This window comes from Choloepus didactylus, chromosome 22 (genome assembly GCF_015220235.1).
Source record: "Choloepus didactylus isolate mChoDid1 chromosome 22, mChoDid1.pri, whole genome shotgun sequence".
Taxonomy (NCBI): Eukaryota; Metazoa; Chordata; class Mammalia; order Pilosa; family Megalonychidae; genus Choloepus; species Choloepus didactylus.
In genome coordinates, this window is record NC_051328.1 from 12,307,617 (window position 1) to 12,328,781 (window position 21,165).

At 37.0% G+C, this 21,165-nt stretch overlaps 1 protein-coding gene across 7 annotated transcripts in view; it reads right to left on the reverse strand.

The window, feature by feature from the left end:
* Positions 1-21,165, reverse strand: part of PSME3IP1 (proteasome activator subunit 3 interacting protein 1) — a 46,000-nt gene that overhangs the window by 8,537 nt on the left and 16,298 nt on the right. For all 7 annotated transcript variants that reach the window (XM_037816110.1, XM_037816109.1, XM_037816112.1 and 4 more), the window contains 2 exons: positions 20,803-20,936; positions 5,549-5,613 (listed from right to left, as the gene is read on the reverse strand). In XM_037816110.1, the coding sequence (XP_037672038.1) occupies positions 5,549-5,613; positions 20,803-20,936 (199 nt within the window). The remainder of the gene's footprint in view (positions 1-5,548; positions 5,614-20,802; positions 20,937-21,165) is intronic.

Consider the following 21,165-nt stretch of genomic DNA (forward strand, 5'->3'; position numbering starts at 1 on the left):
CTAAGACTATAACTTTATAACCAAATAAACCCCCTTTATAAAAGCCAATCCATTTCTGGTATTTTGCTTAACAGCAGCATTAACAAACCAGAACAAACCAGAACAAATGTCAACCTTGCAGGGTGTTAAAAATAGGTGGTATTAGGGGAAAAATACAATCAATGCAAACTAGAGACTATAATTAACAGAAACATTGTATTATGCTTCCTTTAATGTAACAAAGGCAATATACCAAAGCTAAATGCATGTAAGAGAGAGACATAAGGAAGAGGTACAGGATTCTTGGCATTGGTGATGTTGTCTGACTCTTTGTTCTACTTTGGTTTAATGCTATCTTTCCTTTTGTTGCTTCCTAGCTGTCATGTTTTTGTTTTTATTTTTCTTTCTTTTTTCTTATTCTTTTGTCTGTCTACCTTCTTTGACTCTTCCTCCTTCTTTGTGGAAGAAATGGAGATGTCCTTATGTAGACAGTGGTGAGAGTGGTGAACACATACATATGTGACTATACAGGGAACCATCAATTGTGTATTTAGGATGGAATATATGGGGTGTGAACAAAACCATCTTAAAAAAAATGGGTTGATGAAGAAAACTTGAGGACAGTTTATTGAGTGAAATAAGTCAGACACATAAGGACACATATTGCAGTGTCTCACTGACATGAACTAATTTTAATATGTAAACTCATAGACATGAAATGTAAGTTACCAGGATATAGAATGAGTCTAAAGAATGGGGAGCAGTTGCTTATTCAACTAGGTTGAACTTAAGTGTTTGAAAATGGACAGAGGTGACGGTAGCACTTTTTGAGAATAACTAACAGTGCTGAATGGTGTGTGAATGTAGTGAAAAGGGGAAGCTCAGAGTCATGTATGTCACCAGAAGGAAAGTTAGAGGTTAAAAGAGGGGAACGTATAAAACAGTGAATCCTGTGGTGGGCAATGTCCGTGATTAACTGAACAAATATCAGAAATCTCTTTCATGAACTAGAACAAATATGACACTATAACTAGAAGTTAATAATAGAGGGGCATATACAGAGAAAAGTATACCTGTTGCAAACTACATACTACAGTTAGTAGTATTTTAACATTCTTTCATCAACAGTAACAAATGTACTATACCAAAACTATGAGTCAATCATGAGGGGTGGGGGTGGTTAGGGGTATGGGAGGATTTAAGTTTCCTTTTGTTGTTGTTGTTGTTTATTTTCTGGAGTAATTAAAATGTTCTAAAATGTCAAAAAAAAATTAATTGTGATGGATGCACAGCTGTATGATGGTACCGTGGACAACTGATTGTGCACTTTGGGTAACTGTATGGAATGTGAACAATCTCAATTAAAAAAAAACAATAAAAAAATAAAAGCCATTTAGGGCCCTGACCTCTTCAAGATGGGTGGAATGAGAAGCTTCAGGGCTCCATTTCCCCACAGAAGCTTTTACTAACTAACAAGAATAAGCAGAAACATCTTTCTCACAGCTCCAGAAAACAGTTAAAGGATTACTGTAAAAGGGTGAGCACCAAATCAATTAAAATGGTCACTTATAAGCTGTAAGATCTTGTAGTGGCCTACCTGGCTCCTCCCCCATTTCCTTATCTGCTTGGCTCCTCACCAGCCTGCACTCCCAGTATGGATCCCGGGTCCCCGTTCCAGAGGGAGCAGTGTAACCTTCCTGCATGTATGTCTGGCCCAAAATGTCTGGTGTTGGCCTGAGGGATTCGCTGTCCCAAAACTTGCCCTGAGTGTAGAAGGTGGCTCACAGAGCTCTCCTACAGAATGCTGTGGGAAGTGGCTGCCTGGGGCAAGGGAATACTGGCTGAAAGATGCACCGTGCGGTACCTGGAGCCATGAAGTAACTACTAGGGAAGATGGGAAAGATGGTGCATGCTCAAGGAAAGACACATGTGCAGAAAGGTCTGGAGTTATTCTCTAAACTTAACTGTATGGATAAGCCCTGAAGGGGATCTCTCACATAGGCCAATCTGCAAAGACTGGGAAATGTGTTTTCTTTTTTTCCTTTGTTAGCTCCTGGCATTCAAGGAAAGCTGTCATAACACTACCTGGGGATACAATCTTAAGGAACAGACACCTCAGTCTCAAATTTCAGTGATAACACATTAAAATATCAAAATACTCCAAGTTCAACAAAAGAAACAAGAAGCAATGGGCAGAGTAAAGAAGATTAAAGCACTAGAAACTACCAGGGAGGAGCATCAGGCCTGGGACATACCAAAGACTTAAAAAATGGTCTTAACATATGCTCAAGTTACTAAAGAAAAACATATTCAAAGAACCAAAGGAAATTAAGAAAATGACAGATGAACACAAAAAGAATATCAATAAAGAGATGGAAATTACAAAAAGGAACCAAACATAGCTGAAGACCATAGTAACAGAAATTAAAAATTCCCTAGAGGGGTTCAACAGCAGATTGGAGCTGATAGAAAGAAAGAATCAGTGAACTTGAAGATAAAACAACTGAAATCACCCATTCTGAAGAGCAAAAAGAAGAAAGAGGAAAAGGGTACAGTGCCTGAGGAACCTGTGGAGAACCATCAAACGCACCAATACATGCATTGTGGGAGTCTCAGAAGGGACAGAACAAGAGAAGGGGCTATGGACAGATATGCAGATCAACGGAATAGAACAGAGAGCCCAGAAATAAACCCATACATTTATGGTCAATTGATTTTGACAATTCATCTTTCAAAAAATGGTACTGAGACACGTGGACATGAAATTGGATCCCTACCACAAACTGTACACAAAACTGTACACAAAAATTAACTCAAAATGGATGAAGGATCTAAATGTAAGAACTAACACTATAAAACTAATAGAAGAAACAGGAGTAAATCTTCATGATGTTAGATTAGGCAATGGTTTCTTAGATATGACACCTAAATCACAGTAACCAAAGAAAAAAGGAGTAAACTGGACATTATCAAAATTAAAAACTATTCTGCTCCAAAGGACACTATCAGTAAAGTGAAAAGTCAACCCAAGAATGGGAAAAAATAGTTGCAAATCATGTATCTGCTAAGCATCTACTATCCATAACATATTAAGAACTCTTACAATTTAACAACAACAAAAAAACCATCCAATTAAAAAATGGGCAAGGGGCATATAAAGACATTTCTCCAAAGAAGATATACAAATGGCCAAAAGCACATGAAAACATGCTCAACATCATTAGTCATTAGGGAAATGCAAATGAAAATCACAATAAGATACCACTTCACGCCCACTAGGATGGTATAATAAAAAAGACGACAATAAGAAGTATTGGTGAGACTGTGGAAAAACTGAAACCCACTTACAGTGCTGGTAGAATGTAGAAATGGTACAGACACTTTGGAACAGTATGGCAGTTCCTCAAAAAAGTTAAACATGAGTTTACCATATGACCCAACAATTCCACTTCAAAGGATATACCCAAGAGAACTGAAAATATACATTCACACAAAAACTTGTACATGAATGTTTGTAGCAGCATTATTCATAACAGCAAAAAATTGAAACAACTCAAACATCCATCAAATGATAAATGGATAAACAAAATGTGGTATATCCATACAATGGATTATTATTCAGCCATAAAAGCAGTGATATATGCTACTTGGATGAACTTCAAAACATTATGCTAAGTGAAAGAAGCCAGACATAAAAGGCCACATACTGTTTGATTCCCCTTATACGCAATGTCCAGAACAGACAAATCCACAGAGACAGAAAGTAGACTGGTGGTTGCCAATGGCTGGGAGAAGGAATGGGGAGTGACTACTAACAGGTATGGGGTTTCTTTTTGGGTGATGAAAATGTTGAAATTAGATAGTAGTGATGATTGTAGAACCTTGTGAACATACTAAGACCACTGAATTGTACCCTTTAAAAGGGTGAATTTTTATGGTATGTGAATTACATCTCAATAATAATTTTTTTTAAAGCCATATTAGCCAAATACAATGTCTCGTCCTTGCTTGGCTCCTGATTTTAAAAAACGAATTGTCAAAACAAAAATTTATGAGACAATTGGGAACTTGATATTTGATAACATTTAGGAATTATTGTAACTTTTTAAAGATGTGATAATGGCATTGCAATTATATTTTAAAAGCAAGAAAAAAAAAAGAACCCCTAGTTTTTAGTGACATATACTAAAGAACTATGGATAAAATGATTTGATGTGTGGGATTTGCCTCAAAACATTCCAGATGGGTAGGTTAAGATTAGATATGTATTGAAAATTGTTGAAGCTAGATGATGAGGGTTCTTTATAATATCCTCTCCACTTTTGACTATATTTTAAATTATCCATAATAAAAACTTTTTTTGAAAAAATAAAATATTTGTAATTGCTTGTAAACACATAGAATAGCTTGGGTAGAAATATATAATATTGTTTGCCTCTGGGAAGAATTGAATGAGAAAGGATATAGCTAGAAGGAAGATGCTTCACTGAATGACCTTTTAAAAAATATGTTCTAGAGCAAAAGAGTATCAGTGGTGAGTAAATATATATTAAAAACATCCTTTTTTTTTTTTTTGAGAAAGAGAGAAATAAATGTGAGCCTCGTTTTATAGATGAACCATTGAGTTTTAACTTACAGTCTCAATCCCACAGGGATTCATTATGCTAAGGGAAAGAAGCCAGACATAAAAGGCCACATACTGTTTGATATGATATACCACATTTTGTTTATCCATTTATCATTTGATGGATGTTTGGGTTGTTTCAATTTTTTGCTGTTATGAATAATGCTGCTACAAACATTCATGTACAAGTTTTTGTGTGAACATATGTTTTCAGTTCTCGAGTATATACCTTGAAGTGGAATTGTTGGGTCATATGGTAAACTCATGTTTAACTTTTTTGAGGAACTGCCATACTGTTCCAAAGTGTCTGTACCATTTCTACATTCCACCAGCACTGTAAGCGGGTTTCAGTTTTTCCACAGTCTCACCAACACTTCATATTGTCATCTTTTTTATTATAGCCATCCTAGTGGGTGTGAAGTGGTATCTCACTTGAACTTCTCGATCCAGCCCCAGGAGCAGTCACTTTCACTTCACTTACAACTTTGTGGCACTTAATACAGAAGCAGATTTCATCACATAAAGGTAATCAACAAAGAAAGTGTACTCTCGGAGACTGTATAAGCCTCTAGCAGCAGGAGCCAGGCATTCTACCTCCCATTGGCAGCAGGCCACATGAAATCAAGAAACTTGACATTTGGGGGAGACAGAGACAGACCCTTTGTGAGCAGAGGTGATATGACCAGGGCTTTGTAAGCCCTCCTAGGAGAATACAATGTCATTTATCAGTTCTACTAGTTTCTAACATATAACTTTGTAGGTCAGCTGACATATGCATATGGCATAAATCCAGTCTGCTAAAAAATTATTTGGTAAATTAAGTTGAGTTAGGCCTGCTTCGAAAGAGACAAATGCCTTCATTCAGAGACGTGATGCATTCTAGCCATGTACTGTGGTTCATGTGTATCATGAGTAAAAGACAAAATAAAGTCTGCTACTACTCACCTTGATTCTTGTCATTTGGGTCAGGGTCTGATTTCAGTCTTTTCACACTGTTGCCACCCTCTGAGCTGTAATAAAAAACATGTGATTTGAGGAATGTCCAATCTTGAGGATCAAAGCTTGGGGAATCAGGAGTTTTAATAACCATTTTATGGGTCTTAGGCACCTCAAGAAGGTGGATTGGGGAAAAAGTCTTCATTTCAGGTTCTTAATTTCTTTCCAATTATATTATTATTTATAAATACAATCTAAGTCCTGACCAATCCAAGGGGTGAAGCTTTATATCTTCAAGCAACACCTAAACTTATGATCACTGTTTTCTCTGTCATTTAATTTGGTTAGAGCTACAGATGGATTTCAAGAGTAGCTAGACATATTCATAAATGACACAAATTAGTTATTGTATTATTAAAGACTGAAAAGAATACTCAATAACATGCTAGAGATCCCAAGAGTCACCCAAAATAACTTCTAAAGAATGTATGTCACAAGGAAATAAATGATCCCAGAAGGAAAGCCTTGAGTTATAAGAGATAGTGAGCAAAAACATCTGGTAAATACAAATACAAATCTAAATATTGTTGCCTATAAAAAAAAATTTCTAATTTGTGGAGTCAAACGTGACGATACTAAAGTCCTGAACCATAGTAGCATGCAATTCAAAAAGGAAAAGGGTGATTATAGCTAAAAAAGATTCTAAGGTCCACGTATAATTTTGCAGAGAAGTAAGGTAACTTTAAGTTTTGCTAAGCATGCCTGGCAAATTTCAAGTTTAGTCACTAAGAGTGCACATAAATCCAAACTAGAAGAAAGAAAAAAAATAGAATAAAATATTTTTAAATTTCAATTTTTTAAAAAAAGCAAGACTACAAGGAAAAATTATTTTTATAAAACAAGACAAATGACATTAAAATAGTAGAAACTATATAAAAGATTTTAATAAATGTAAATAGGCCATAGCCACCAATAAAAAGAGATTAACAGACTAAATTTAAAAGTGGGTATTTATAAAAGACACTCCAAAAAACTTAAGGACCCCCCCCCACCGCCAAACAAACAAAAAAAAAACCTTGTGATCCATAAAAACTGAAAGTAAAACAATGGAAAAAGAGGTACCAAGACAAATACTAACCTAAAGGAAGCTGGAGTATCTATATTAAATATTAGAAAAATAGATTTTAAGACCGAAAGTATTACAAAGGATAAAGGTCACTTTTTAATGAAAGAAGGTTCAATTCACTATGAAGAAATAATAATTTTGAATATGTATGCATCTAATTACAGAGCTTCAAAAAATATATCCAAAAAAACTACAAAGGGAAATTTAAAAATCACTATTATCGTGGTAGATTTCAACATTCTTCTCTTAGGTATTGATAGGACAATCAGACAAAATATAGGCACATAAGGTTTAAATGATACAATTAAGAAGCTTGATTTTCTGCACCTATATAGAAACTGGAACCAACAATTACAAAACACTGATTCTCCTCAAGCTTATTTGGAACATTTATAAAAATTAACTTCAGGAAGAGGTCATGAAGCAAGTCTATAGCAATTTCAAAAGAATCAGTATACAGAAACCACAATGCAGTTAAGTTAGAAATCATTAACAAAAAGATAAACAGCATTTTTTTTATTGCCCTGAATTGACCATAAGGCATTAAAATGTGAAAAAAACAGGTCCATCTTATAACCACAGAAATACAGTTAGTTACCTCAATATATTTGGAAATTAAAAAAAAAAAGTTTCTGTATTATTCATGAGTCAAAGAAATAATAATGAAAATTTTAAAATACTTGGTGAAAATACAAAACTTGTGAAATACAATGAATGTTGAGGAAAATTTATAGCTTTAGACGCCTATAACTTAAAAGAAAGCCTGAAGCAAAATGAGACGAAATAGTTTCAGTGGCTGAGAGATTCCAAATGGAGTCAAGAGGTCACTCTGGTGGACATTCTTACGCACTATATAGATAACACCTCTTAGGCTTTAATGTATTGGAATAGCTAGAAGTAAATACCTGAAACTACCAAACTCCAACCCAGCAGTCTGGACTCCTGAAGACAATTATATAAGAATGTAGATTACAAGGGGTGACAGTGTGATTGTGAAGACCTTGTGGATCACACCCCCTTTATCTAGTGTATGGATGAGTGGAGGAATGGGGATAAAAACTAAAGGACAAATGGGGTGGGATGGGGGGGATGATTTGGGTGTTTTTTTTCACTTTTATTTTTTATTCTTGTTCTGGTTCTTTCTGATGTAAGGAAAATGTTCAGAGACAGATTGTGGTGATGAACGCATAACTATGTTATCATACTGTGGACAGTGGATTGTATATCATGGATGACTGTATGGTGTGTGAATGTATTTCAATAAAACTGAATTTAATAAAAAAAAAAAAAAGAAGGCATTAGAAGATTAAAAAAAAAAAAAAAAAGAAAGCCTGAAAATTAATGAACTGGGCATCTGACAGTTGTTTATAACAGAATACTTAACAGAATAAACTCAAAGCAAAGAATATTACCAAAAGAAAGTAGAAGGTATGTGTTATTAAAGAAAAGAGCACAAGTTAATGAAGCAGAAAATATAGGGAAGATTAAACCTGAAAGATTTTTGGAAAGGCTAATAAAACAGATTCTACTTCTCATGAAATTAGTCAACACAAGAGTTAAAGAACAAATCATATATATTTGGAATGAACTACAGAGAGAGCAGCAATCAAAAAAATAAAGAATAATAACAACTTTAGCTAATATATTTGAAACAAGGCATAACGGACAAAGTCCCAGGAAATATAACTAAATAAAACCGACTCAAAAAAGCTTAAATAGTCATATAACTACAAAGAAAATAAAGGGGGGCCAAAATGGTTTTGTAGAGTTCTACCAGTCTTCCACAACAGAACACTAGCATCTTATACAAACTCCTCCAGAACAGAAACACTCCCCAACACATTCTATGATTCTATGAAGCTAGTTAAACCTTCATATAAAAATCAGACAAAGTGAGAAAAAGAAAAATTACAGGTCAGTTTCACTCAAAAACATAGCTGCAACACCCCTAAACAGTATTAGAAAACAAAATCCAGCAGAGTATATAAAAGATAACACATCAGTGCCAAGCTGGATTTATCCCAGGGATGCAACATTAGAAAATCTATACATTTATTTTTTCACATTAACAGAGTAGAGAAGAAAAAATCATTTTATCAATTGAAAAGAAAAAAAAAATTTTTGACAATTAATTGTTACAAAAATCTCTTATCAAACTAGGAACAGAACTTGCTTAAACCTGCTAAGGGTTATCTAAGAAAAAAAAAAAAAGAAATAGAAAAACACCATTCTTAATGGTAAAAAAGCTATAAGCATTCTGTTTAAAATTAGAGATAAAAAAGGAGGTACAAAGTCATTATTTCTAGCTAACATTTTATTAATGGTCCTAGTTCATGCAATAAGACAAGAAAAAGGAATACAAGATATAAGGAAAAGAATAAAACTGTCATCAATATGACTCTCTACATAGAAATTTCAAAAGAAAACAGCAATAAATGATTAAAGTTAATAAGCATTTAGTTGGGTAGCTGGATCTAAATCTGCCAAAATCTATTGCATTTTTATATTTCAACAACAAAAAATTATAAGATACCTAGGAATAAATCTAAAAAGATATGCACAATCTTTTTGGAAAAAAATTATAACACTTTATTGAAAGACATTAAAGGAAACATATTCATGGATAAAAAGTCTCAACTCCATAAAGATATGTCCTCTACATAAATTTATCAAGCAATTTAATATCAACCCAATAAAAATCCCAATGGGGATTTTTGAGGAACTTAAACTGGATCTAAAATTTATATGGAAGACTAAGAAAAGACAAAATGTCCCAGAGAAATACATTTAGCAGAATTTGCTTTAACTGATATCAAGATTTATTATAAAGGTCAATAATTACATGGAGTGGTACTCGCACAAACACATCCAAGGAGGAGAAAAAGAAGAGTCCCCCCAAAAACCCATATATGCATGGAAGTTTGCTATAAGACAGAGGTAGCACTGAAGATCACTGGGGAAAGGAAGAACATGGTAATGGAAAATTGGTTATTCATTTGAAGAAAAAATGAAAAATGATCCCTATCTCATACCCTACACAAAAACCAAGTCCTGGTAGATTAAAGACTTACATATAAAAGACAAAACTAAAAATTTCAGCAGAAAAACATGACCTCAAAGTAGGGAATAATTTCTTGAACAAAATATAAAAGCTCTAACCATAAAAGCAATTACTGATATATCTGACCAAGATTGACAAAGTAAAATTTTAAATATGATTTTATAATGTCACTGTATCATTATATCTGTGCTGTCCAATTGGGTAGCAATTAATCACATGTGGCTACTGAGCACTTGAAATGTGGCTAATATGGCTAAGGAAGTAAATTTTAAATTTTATTTTATTTTAAGTAATTTAAGTTTAGACAGCCACAGGTGGCTAGTGACTACCGTGTTGGACAGTACGGCCCTAGAGAAACATACACACGTATGTAACAAAACACACGTCCTAGACTTACCAGCACTTTTCATTATAGTTCAAATGTCATCCATAGGAGAATGGATAAATTCTGGTATCTCACATAGTACACTATATTATACAGCATGAAAATAAATGAATTACAGCTACACACACACACAAAATGGCTCTACTGTAGAAGTATAATTTGAGTGAAAAAAATTCACAGAAAATCATTTAGTAAAATCAATATTACAAAGTTCGAAAGCAGTAAACTATTATATTATTTATGTATATGTATATAGGTGGCAAAAAAAAATGCTAAAAGTAAATAAAGGTAAAAGAATGATAAATTGGATTTGGGAAAGTAATTGTTGAGATGGGAATGCAGGGAGATGGAAAGGGGAAGAGCCCAGAAGTAGACTCAATATTGTTGATAATGTTCTAGGTCTTAAGTTGAATGGTGGGTTCGTAAGTGCTGGTTTTATTACTAGGCTTCACAACATACACAGACCAATGACTTCCAGACTTCTGCCAGGCATCAGGATCACCCATGAAACTTTAAAAATTAGACTCCCAGATTTCATTCCAAACTCACTAAACCAGAATAAACGTGAAGCCTCGGAATCCACAGTCTTAAACTCCCAGGTGATTCGAATAAACCCGAGGCTAGGCAGATTAGGAACTGCTGCCCTAGAAGACTTAATTTATCACTTTTCTACACAAAGCAACATTAAATGATGTAGTTTCAAAACCCAAAGGGGGAGAGAGGCGGGGCAAGACGGCAGACTGGTGAGCTGTATGTTTTAGTTACTCCTCCAGGAAAGTAGGTAGAAAGCCAGGAACTGTGTGGACTGGACACCACAGAGCAATCTGACTTTGGGCATACTTCATACAACACTCTTGAAAACGTGGAACTGCTGAGATCAGCGAAATCTGTAAGTTTTTGCGGCCAGGGGACCCACGCCCCTCCCTGCCAGGCTCAGTCCCGGGGGAGGAGGGGCTGTCAGCTCCGGGAAGGAGAAGGGAGAACTGCAGTGGCAGCCCTTATCGGAAACTCATTCTACTGATCCAAACTCCAACCATAGATAGACTGAGACCAGACACCAGAGAATCTGAGAGCAGCCAGCCCAGCAGAGAGGAGACAGGCATAGAAAAAAAACAACATGAAAAACTCCAAAATAAAAGCGGAGGATTTTTGGAGTTCTGGTGAACATAGAAAGGGGAAGGGCCCTGAGGCGCATATGCAAATCCCGAAGAAAAGCTGATCTCTCTGCCCTGTGGACCTTTCCTTAATGGCCCTGGTTGCTTTGTCTCTTAGCATTTCAATAACCCATTAGATCTCTGAGGAGGGCCCGTTTTTTTTTTTTGTTTTTTGTTTTTTGTTTTTTTTTTTAATCCTTTTTTCTTTTTCTAAAACAATTACTCTAAGAAGCCCAATACAGAAAGCTTCAAAGACTTGCTATTTGGGCAGGTCAAGTCAAGAGCAGAACTAGGAGAGCTCTGAGACAAAACGCAATAATCCAGTGGCTGAGAAAATTCACTAAACACCACAACTTCCCAAGAAAAGGGGGGTGTCCGCTCACAGCCATCATCCTGGTGGACAGGAAACACTCCTGCCCATCGCCAGCCCCATAGCCCAGAACTGCCCCAGACAAACCAGTGTGACGGAAGTGCTTCAAATAACAGGCACACACCACAAAACTGGGCGTGGACATTAGCCTTCCCTGCAACCTCAGCTGATTGTCCCAGAGTTGGGAAGGTAGAGCAGTGTGAATTAACAAAGCCCCATTCAGCCATCATTTCACCAGACTCGGAGCCTCCCTACACAGCCCAGCAGCCCAGAACCGCCCTGGGGGGACGGCACTCACCTGTGACATAGCACAGTCATCCCTCAACAGAGGACCCGGGGTACACGGCCTGGAAGAGGGGCCCACTTGCAAGTCTCAGGAGCCATACGCCAATACCAAGGACTTGTGGGACAGTGGCAGAGACAAACTGTGGCAGGACTGAACTGAAGGATTAGACTATTGCAGCAGCTTTAAAACTCTAGGATCACCAGGGAGATTTGATTGTTAGAGCCACCCTCCCCTTCCTGACTGCCCAGAAACACGCCCCATATACAGGGCAGGCAATACCAACTACACACGCAAGCTTGGTACACCAATTGGACCCCACAAGACTCACTCCCCCACTCACCAAAAAGGCTAAGCAGGGGAGAACTGGCTTGTGGAGAACAGGTGGCTTGTGGACGCCACCTGCTGGTTAGTTAGAGAAAGTGTACTCCACGAAGCTGTAGATCTGATAAATTAGAGATAAGGACTTCAATTGGTCTGCAAATCCTAAAAGAACCCTATCAAGTTCAGCAAATGCCACGAGGCCAAAAACAACAGAAAATTATAAAGCATATGAAAAAACCAGACGATATGGATAACCCAAGCCCAAGCACCCAAATCAAAAGACCAGAAGAGACACAGCACCTAGAGCAGCTACTCAAAGAACTAAAGATGAACAATGAGACCATAGTACGGGAGATAAAGGAAATCAAGAAGACCCTAGAAGAGCATAAAGAAGACATTGCAAGACTAAATAAAAAAATGGATGATCTTATGGAAATTAAAGAAACTGTTGACCAAATTAAAAAGATTCTGGACACTCATAGTACAAGACTAGAGGAAGTTGAACAACGAATCAGTGACCTCGAAGATGACAGAATGGAAAATGAAAGCATAAAAGAAAGAATGGGGAAAAAAATTGAAAAAATCGAAATGGACCTCAGGGATATGATAGATAATATGAAACGTCCAAATATAAGACTCATTGGTGTCCCAGAAGGGGAAGAAAAGGGTAAAGGTCTAGAAAGAGTATTCAAAGAAATTGTTGGGGCAAACTTCCCAAATCTTCTAAACAACATAAATACACAAATCATAAATGCTCAGCGAACTCCAAATAGAAGAAATCCAAATAAACCCACTCTGTGACATATACTGATCACACTATCAAACACAGAAGAGAAGGAGCAAGTTCTGAAAGCAGCAAGAGAAAAGCAATTCACCACATACAAAGGAAACAGCATAAGACTAAGCAGTGACTACTCAGCAGCCACCATGGAGGCGAGAAGGCAGTGGCACGATATATTTAAAATTCTGAGTGAGAAAAATTTCCAGCCAAGAATACTTTATCCAGCAAAGCTCTCCTTCAAATTTGAGGGAGAGCTTAAATTTTTCACAGACAAACAAATGCTGAGAGAATTTGCTAACAAGAGACCTGCCCTACTGGAGATACTAAAGGGAGCCCTACAGACAGAGAAACAAAGAAAGGACAGAGAGACTTGGAGAAAGGTTCAGTACTAAAGAGATTCGGTATGGGTACAATAAAGGATATTAATAGACAGAGGGGAAAAATATGACAAACATAAACCAAAGGATAAGATGGCTGATTCAAGAAATGCCTTCACAGTTATAACGTTGAATGTAAATGGATTAAACTCCCCAATTAAAAGATATAGATTCGCAGAATGGATCAAAAAACATGAACCATCAATATGTTGCATACAAGAGACTCATCTTAGACACAGGGACACAAAGAAACTGAAAGTGAAAGGATGGAAAAAAATATTTCATGCAAGCTACAGCCAAAAGAAAGCAGGTGTAGCAATATTAATCTCAGATAAAATAGACTTCAAATGCCGGGATGTTTTGAGAGACAAAGAAGGCCACTACGTACTAATAAAAGGGGCAATTCAGCAAGAAGAAATAACAATCGTAAATGTCTATGCACCCAACCAAGGTGCCACAAAATACATGAGAGAAACACTGGCAAAACAAAAGGAAGCAATTGATGTTTCCACAATAATTGTGGGAGACTTCAACACATCACTCTCTCCTATAGATAGATCAACCAGACAGAAGACCAATAAGGAAATTGAAAACCTAAACAATCTGATAAATGAATTAGATTTAACAGACATATACAGGACATTACATCCCAAATCACCAGGATACACATACTTTTCTAGTGCTCATGGAACTTTCTCCAGAATAGATCATACGCTGGGACATAAAACAAGCCTCAATACATTTAAAAAGATTGAAATTATTCAAAGCACATTCTCTGACCACAATGGAATACAATTAGAAGTCAATAACCATCAGAGACTTAGAAAATTCACAAATACCTGGAGGTTAAACAACACACTCCTAAACAATCAGTGGGTTAAAGAAGAAATAGCAAGAGAAATTGCTAAATATATAGAGACGAATGAAAATGAGAACACAACATACCAAAACCTATGGGATGCAGCAAAAGCAGTGCTAAGGGGGAAATTTATAGCACTAAACGCATATATTAAAAAGGAAGAAAGAGCCAAAATCAAAGAACTAATGGATCAACTGAAGAAGCTAGAAAATGAACAGCAAACCAATCCTAAACCAAGTACAAGAAAAGAAATAACAAGGATTAAAGCAGAAATAAATGACATAGAGAACAAAAAAAACAATAGAAAGGATAAATATCACCAAAGTTGGTTCTTTGAGAAGATCAACAAGATTGACAAGCCCCTAGCTAGACTGACAAAATCAAAAAGAGAGAAGACCCATATAAACAAAATAATGAATGAAAAAGGTGACATAACTGCAGATCTTGAAGAAATTAAAAAAATTATAAGAGGATACTATGAACAACTGTATGGCAACAAACTGGATAATGTAGAGGAAATGGACAATTTCCTGGAAACATATGAACAACCTAGACTGACCAGAGAAGAAATAGAAGACCTCAACCAACCCATCACAAGCAAAGAGATCCAATCAGTCATCAAAAATCTTCCCACAAATAAATGCCCAGGGCCAGATGGCTTCACAGGGGAATTCTACCAAACTTTCCAGAAAGAACTGACACCAATCTTACTCAAACTCTTTCAAAACATTGAAGAAAATGGAACACTACCTAACTCATTTTATGAAGCTAACATCAATCTAATACCAAAACAAGGCAAAGATGTTACAAAAAAGGAAAACTACCGGCCAATCTCCCTAATGAATATAGATGCAAAAATCCTCAACAAAATACTTGCAAATCGAATCCAAAGACACATTAAAAAAATCATACACCATGACCAAGTGGGGTTTATTCCAGGCATGCAAGGATGGTTCAACATAAGAAAATCAATGTATTACAACACATTAACAAGTCAAAAGGGAAAAATCAATTGATCATCTCAATAGATGCTGAAAAAGCATTTGACAAAATCCAACATCCCTTTTTGATAAAAACACTTCAAAAGGTAGGAATTGAAGGAAACTTCCTCAACATGATAAAGAACATATATGAAAAACCCACAGCCAGCATAGTACTCAATGGTGAGAGACTGAAAGCCTTCCCTCTAAGATCAGGAACAAGACAAGGATGCCCGCTGTCACCACTGTTATTCAACATTGTGCTGGAAGTGCTAGCCAGGGCAATCCGGCAAGACAAAGAAATAAAAGGCATCCAAATTGGAAAAGAGGAAGTAAAACTGTCATTGTTTGCAGATGATATGATCTTATATCTAGAAAACCCTGAGAAATCGACGATACAGCTACTAGAGCTAATAAACAAATTTAGCAAAGCAGCGGGATACAAGGTTAATGCACATAAGTCAGTAATGTTTCTATATGCTAGAAATGAACAAACTGAAGAGACACTCAAGAAAAAGATACCATTTTCAATAGCAACTAAAAAAATCAAGTACCTAGGAATAAACTTAACCAAAGATGTAAAAGACCTATACAAAGAAAACTACATAACTCTACTAAAAGAAATAGAAGGGGACCTTAAAAGATGGAAAAATATTCCATGTTCATCGATAGGAAGGCTAAATGTCATTAAGATGTCAATTCTACCCAAACTCATCTACAGATTCAATGCAATCCCAATCAAAATTCCAACAACCTACTTTGCAGACTTGGAAAAGCTAGTTATCAAATTTATTTGGAAAGGGAAGATGCCTCGAATTGCTAAAGACACTCTAAAAAAGAAAAACGAAGTGGGAGGACTTACACTCCCTGACTTTGAAGCTTATTATAAAGCCACAGTTGCCAAAACAGCATGGTACTGGCACAAAGATAGACATATAGATCAATGGAATCGAATTGAGAATTCGGAGATAGACCCTCAGATCTATGGCCGACTGATCTTTGATAAGGCCCCCAAAGTCACTGAACTGAGCCATAATGGTCTTTTCAACAAATGGGGCTGGGAGAGTTGGATATCCATATCCAAAAGAATGAAAGAGGACCCCTACCTCACCCCCTACACAAAAATTAACTCAAAATGGACCAAAGATCTCAATATAAAAGAAAGTACCATAAAACTCCTGGAAGATAATGTAGGAAAACATCTTCAAGACCTTGTATTAGGCGGCCACTTCCTAGACTTTACACCCAAAGCACAAGCAACAAAAGAGAAAATAGATAAATGGGAACTCCTCAAGCTTAGAAGTTTCTGCACCTCAAAGGAATTTCTCAAAAAGGTAAAGAGGCAGCCAACTCAATGGGAAAAAAATGTTTGGAAACCATGTATCTGACAAAAGACTGATAACTTGCATATATAAAGAAATCCTACAACTCAATGACAATAGTACAGTCGGCCCAATTATAAAATGGGCAAAAGATATGAAAAGACAGTTCTCTGAAGAGGAAATACAAATGGCCAAGAAACACATGAAAAAATGTTCAGCTTCACTAGCTATTAGAGAGATGCAAATTAAGACCACAATGAGATACCATCTAACACCGGTTAGAATGGCTGCCATTAAACAAACAGGAAACTACAAATGCTGGAGGGGATGTGGAGAAATTGGAACTCTTATTCACTGTTGGTGGGACTGTATAATGGTTCAGCCACTCTGGAAGTCAGTCTGGCAGTTCCTTAGAAAACTAGATATAGAGTTACCATTCGATCCAGCGATTGCACTTCTCGGTATATACCCGGAAGATCGGAAAGCAGTGACACGAACAGATATCTGCACGCCAATGTTCACAGCAGCATTATTCACAATTGCCAAAAGATGGAAACAACCCAAATGTCCTTCAACAGATGAGTAGATAAATAAAATGTGGTATATACACACAATGGAATACTACGCGGCAGTAAGAGGGAACGATCTCGTGAAACATATGACAACATGGATGAACCTTGAAGACATAATGCTGAGCGAAATAAGCCAGGCACAAAAAGAGAAATATTATATGCTACCACTAATGTGAACTTTGAAAAATGTAAAACAAATGGCTTATAATGTAGAATGTAGGGGAACTAGCAATAGAGAGCAATTAAGGAAGGGGGAACAATAATCCAAGAAGAACAGATAAGCTATTTAACGTTCTGGGGATGCCCAGGAATGACTATGGTCTGTTAATTTCTGATGGATATAGTAGGAGCAAGTTCACAGAAATGTTGCTATATTAGGTAACTTTCTTGGGGTAAAGTAGGAACATGTTGGAAGTTAAGCAGTTATCTTAGGTTAGTTGTCTTTTTCTTACTCCCTTGTTATGGTCTCTTTGAAATGTTCTTTTATTGTATGTCTGTTTTCTTTTTAACTTTTTTTTCATACAGTTGATTTAAAAAAGAAGGGAAAGTTAAAAAAAAAAAAAAAAAAGAAAAACAAGGAAAAAAAAAAGATGCAGTGCCCCCTTGAGGAGCCTGTGGAGAATGCAGGGGTATTCGCCTACCCCACCTCCATGGTTGCTAACATGACCACAGACATAGGCGACTGGTGGTTTGATGGGTTGAGCCCTCTACCACAGGTTTTACCCTTGGGAAGACGGTTGCTGCAAAGGAGAGGCTAGGCCTCCCTATGGTTGTGCCTAAGAGCCTCCTCCCGAATGCCTCTTTGTTGCTCAGATGTGGCCCTGTCTCTCTAGCTAAGCCAACTTGAAAGGTGAAATCACTGCCCTCCCCCCCTCCGTGGGATCAGACACCCAGGGGAGTGAATCTCCCTGGCAACGTGGAATATGACTCCCGGGGAGGAATGTAGACCTGGCATCGTGGGACGGAGAACATCTTCTTGACCAAAAGGGGGATGTGAAAGGAAATGAAATAAGCTTCAGTGGCAGAGAGAATCCAAAAGGAGCCGAGAGGTCACTCCGGTGGGCACTCTTACGCACACTTTAGACAACCCTTTTTAGGTTCTAAAGAATTGGGGTAGCTGGTGGTGGATACCTGAAACTATCAAACTACAACCCAGAACCCATGAATCTCGAAGACAGTTGTATAAAAATGTAGCTTATGAGGGGTGACAAGGAGATTGGGAAAGCCATAAGGACCACACTCCACTTTGTCTAGTTTATGGATGGATGAGTAGAAAAATAGGGGAAGGAAACAAACAGACAAAGGTACCCAGTGTTCTTTTTTACTTCAATTGCTCTTTTTCACTCTAATTATTATTCTTGTTATTCTTGTGTGTGTGCTAATGAAGGTGTCAGGGATTGATTTGGGTGATGAATGTACAATTATGTAATGGTACTGTGAACAATCGAAAGTACGATTTGTTTGTATTACTGCGTGGTATATGAATATATCTCAATAAAATGAAGATTTAAAAAAAAAAAAAAAAAAAAAAAGACATAATGCTGAGCAAAATAAGCCAGGCACAAAAGAGAGATATTGTATGTTACCACTAATGTGAATTCTGTGAAAAATGTACAATGTTTTATACTGTAGAATGTAGGGGACCTAGAGATACCAATTAGTGGAGGGGGAATGATAATCTAATAAGAACAGATAAACTATGGAGGGTAATCTCAATGTTATGGGAATGCTCAGGAATGATTATGGTTTGTAAACTTTCTTGGATATAGTAAGATCATGTTGGAAGCAATAGAGTTATTTTAGGTTTTTTTTTTTTCTCTTATTCCTTTGTTTTCTTAGGGGTTGTTAATTTTCTTGGGGTATGGTAGGAACATGTTGGAAGCAATGTAGTTATTTTAGATTATTTGTTTTTCTTACTCCTCTGTTTGGACATGGTTTATTAATTTTCTTGGGGTATGGTAGGAACATATTGGAAGCAAAGTAGTTATTTTAGGTTATTTGTTTTCCTTAATCCATTGCTTTGTTTGAAATGTTGTGGGGTTTTTTTGGTTGTTGTTTGCCTGTTTGTTTTTAATTTTTTGATAAACAAAGTTAAAAAATTGAAAAAAAATCAGTAGAAAAATGGGAGTAAAAACTAAATGACAAATAGGGTGGGATGGGGGGATGGTTTGGGTATTCTCTTTTCACTTTTATTTTTTATTCTTATTCTGATTCTTTCTGATGTAAGGAAAATGTTCAGAAATAGATTGTGGTGATGAACGCATAACTATATGATCATGCTGTGAACAGTTGATTGTATACCATGGATGACTGTATGGTTTGTGAATATATTTCAATAAAACTGAATTAAAAAAAAAAAAAAAAAACCAAAGGGGTTATAACCAAAGAAGCCATGGTGAAACAGCTAATACAGAGTCTTTTCTAAAGGGAATCTGAGAACTACGTAAAGGAGTTAAATATATCCCCCATTCAGCTACCAGCAAGGGCACCACTGAGGTAACTAATCGCCCACCTGGAGAGTCCTTCTTTGGCACAGTCCAGTAAGACAGACCCTAATCTGAATCCTGAAAGACACTGGGCTGGGCGTGAAAGCTTATGTAAAAACTTGAAAGGAATAATTCATAGCTTGAGTAATTGGCCCTTTTCAGGCTACTGATACTCCTCCCCTCTGCTGCTATACCACGATGACATTTTCACATGTGGGCAATGCTCCTAGGAACATCTGCAGCAGATGGATGGTGTGCCAAACCACAAGACTGCATCAATACACTCCTTTCAAAGCATGTGGCTGGTTGCCAATATACCATATCCATTGTCCTAATAGACTGCACTTAAACTTCCATCATTCCGTCCTGATCTGGTTGTTAAAACTGAAATGGCCAGATTCAATCAGGATTTGCAAAGGGAGGTGCAAACATACAAAGAACTTAACAAAACCTCTAGGCAGTGCTGCCACCCCCACATGAATCAACGAGAGCCACAGCCAGGTCTGTAACCCTCTCACAGCTGCCACGTTCTCTCCTGCTACAATGCCTTTGCAGCAGCTATTCCCTCTATCTGGGACATTCTTTTCTCCCTTGTCTGCCTGTCAAAGCCCCAGTTGTCCTACCTCATCAACATCTTCTAATGCCTGCCCTAACTTCCCCAACATGAACACACATGCACCCTTCAGGCAGAGTTAGGTGTTTCTTCCTCCCTGTGCTCATTACACCCTGTACAAATCCTTTTATAGTACTTGCTACCTCATTTTCCTAGAAACATCTAAGATCCTCAAATATTGAATGGCAGCTCTCCTGTTATGATGTGACCTTGGACAAAGGTTCTCTACCTCTTGAATCCTCAACTTCTTAATTGTAAAACAGGGAGTATAAAAAGTTGTACTTTCATAGAACTGTTGGAAGGAACAAATGAGATCATGCAAGAAAAGCATTTAATAGCAATGCCTGGCATACGGCAGATGCCCAATAAAGAGCAGCTATTATGTTTGTTGAATGAACAGTCATACAGACAAGTGCAAAAGGATATAAAAGATACCAGCTCTGGAAGGGGGTGGGGAGAGAGGTTAAGGCCACCAAAGGAACCCCACTGAGATTTATGCTAGGTAGCCTTCTGCCCAGGCTACAAGTGGCATTTCAAAGGGAGATTCAAGTTGTGTGAGTGCTGGCTGACCTCTTATGCTTCACAGCTCCCGCCAACAGCTTCGCCTGGGAGAACTTGTTTTTGGTTTCTATGGGTTTCACAGGCAGTTTCTTCTCTACTTCCTTCTTGTTTTCTGGAGAAATTGCGACCTTGTTGAGATTACTGTGAGTTACAGGTTAAGGGTCAAACTAAACAAAGGAAGAGCTACTACAGAGCAATGGTAAATCAAGAGAAACAAATATAACCCACTAGCCCTCCAGCTGTGCCATGTAATATCTAGCACTTATGAAAGAAATGCCTTCCCCTCTTTATTCTGCCAGTCAAATCCAGCTGATTCAAAGAGAAACAAAGGCGACCAGAGAGAATGATGGCAAACCAAGCCCAAAACAATAT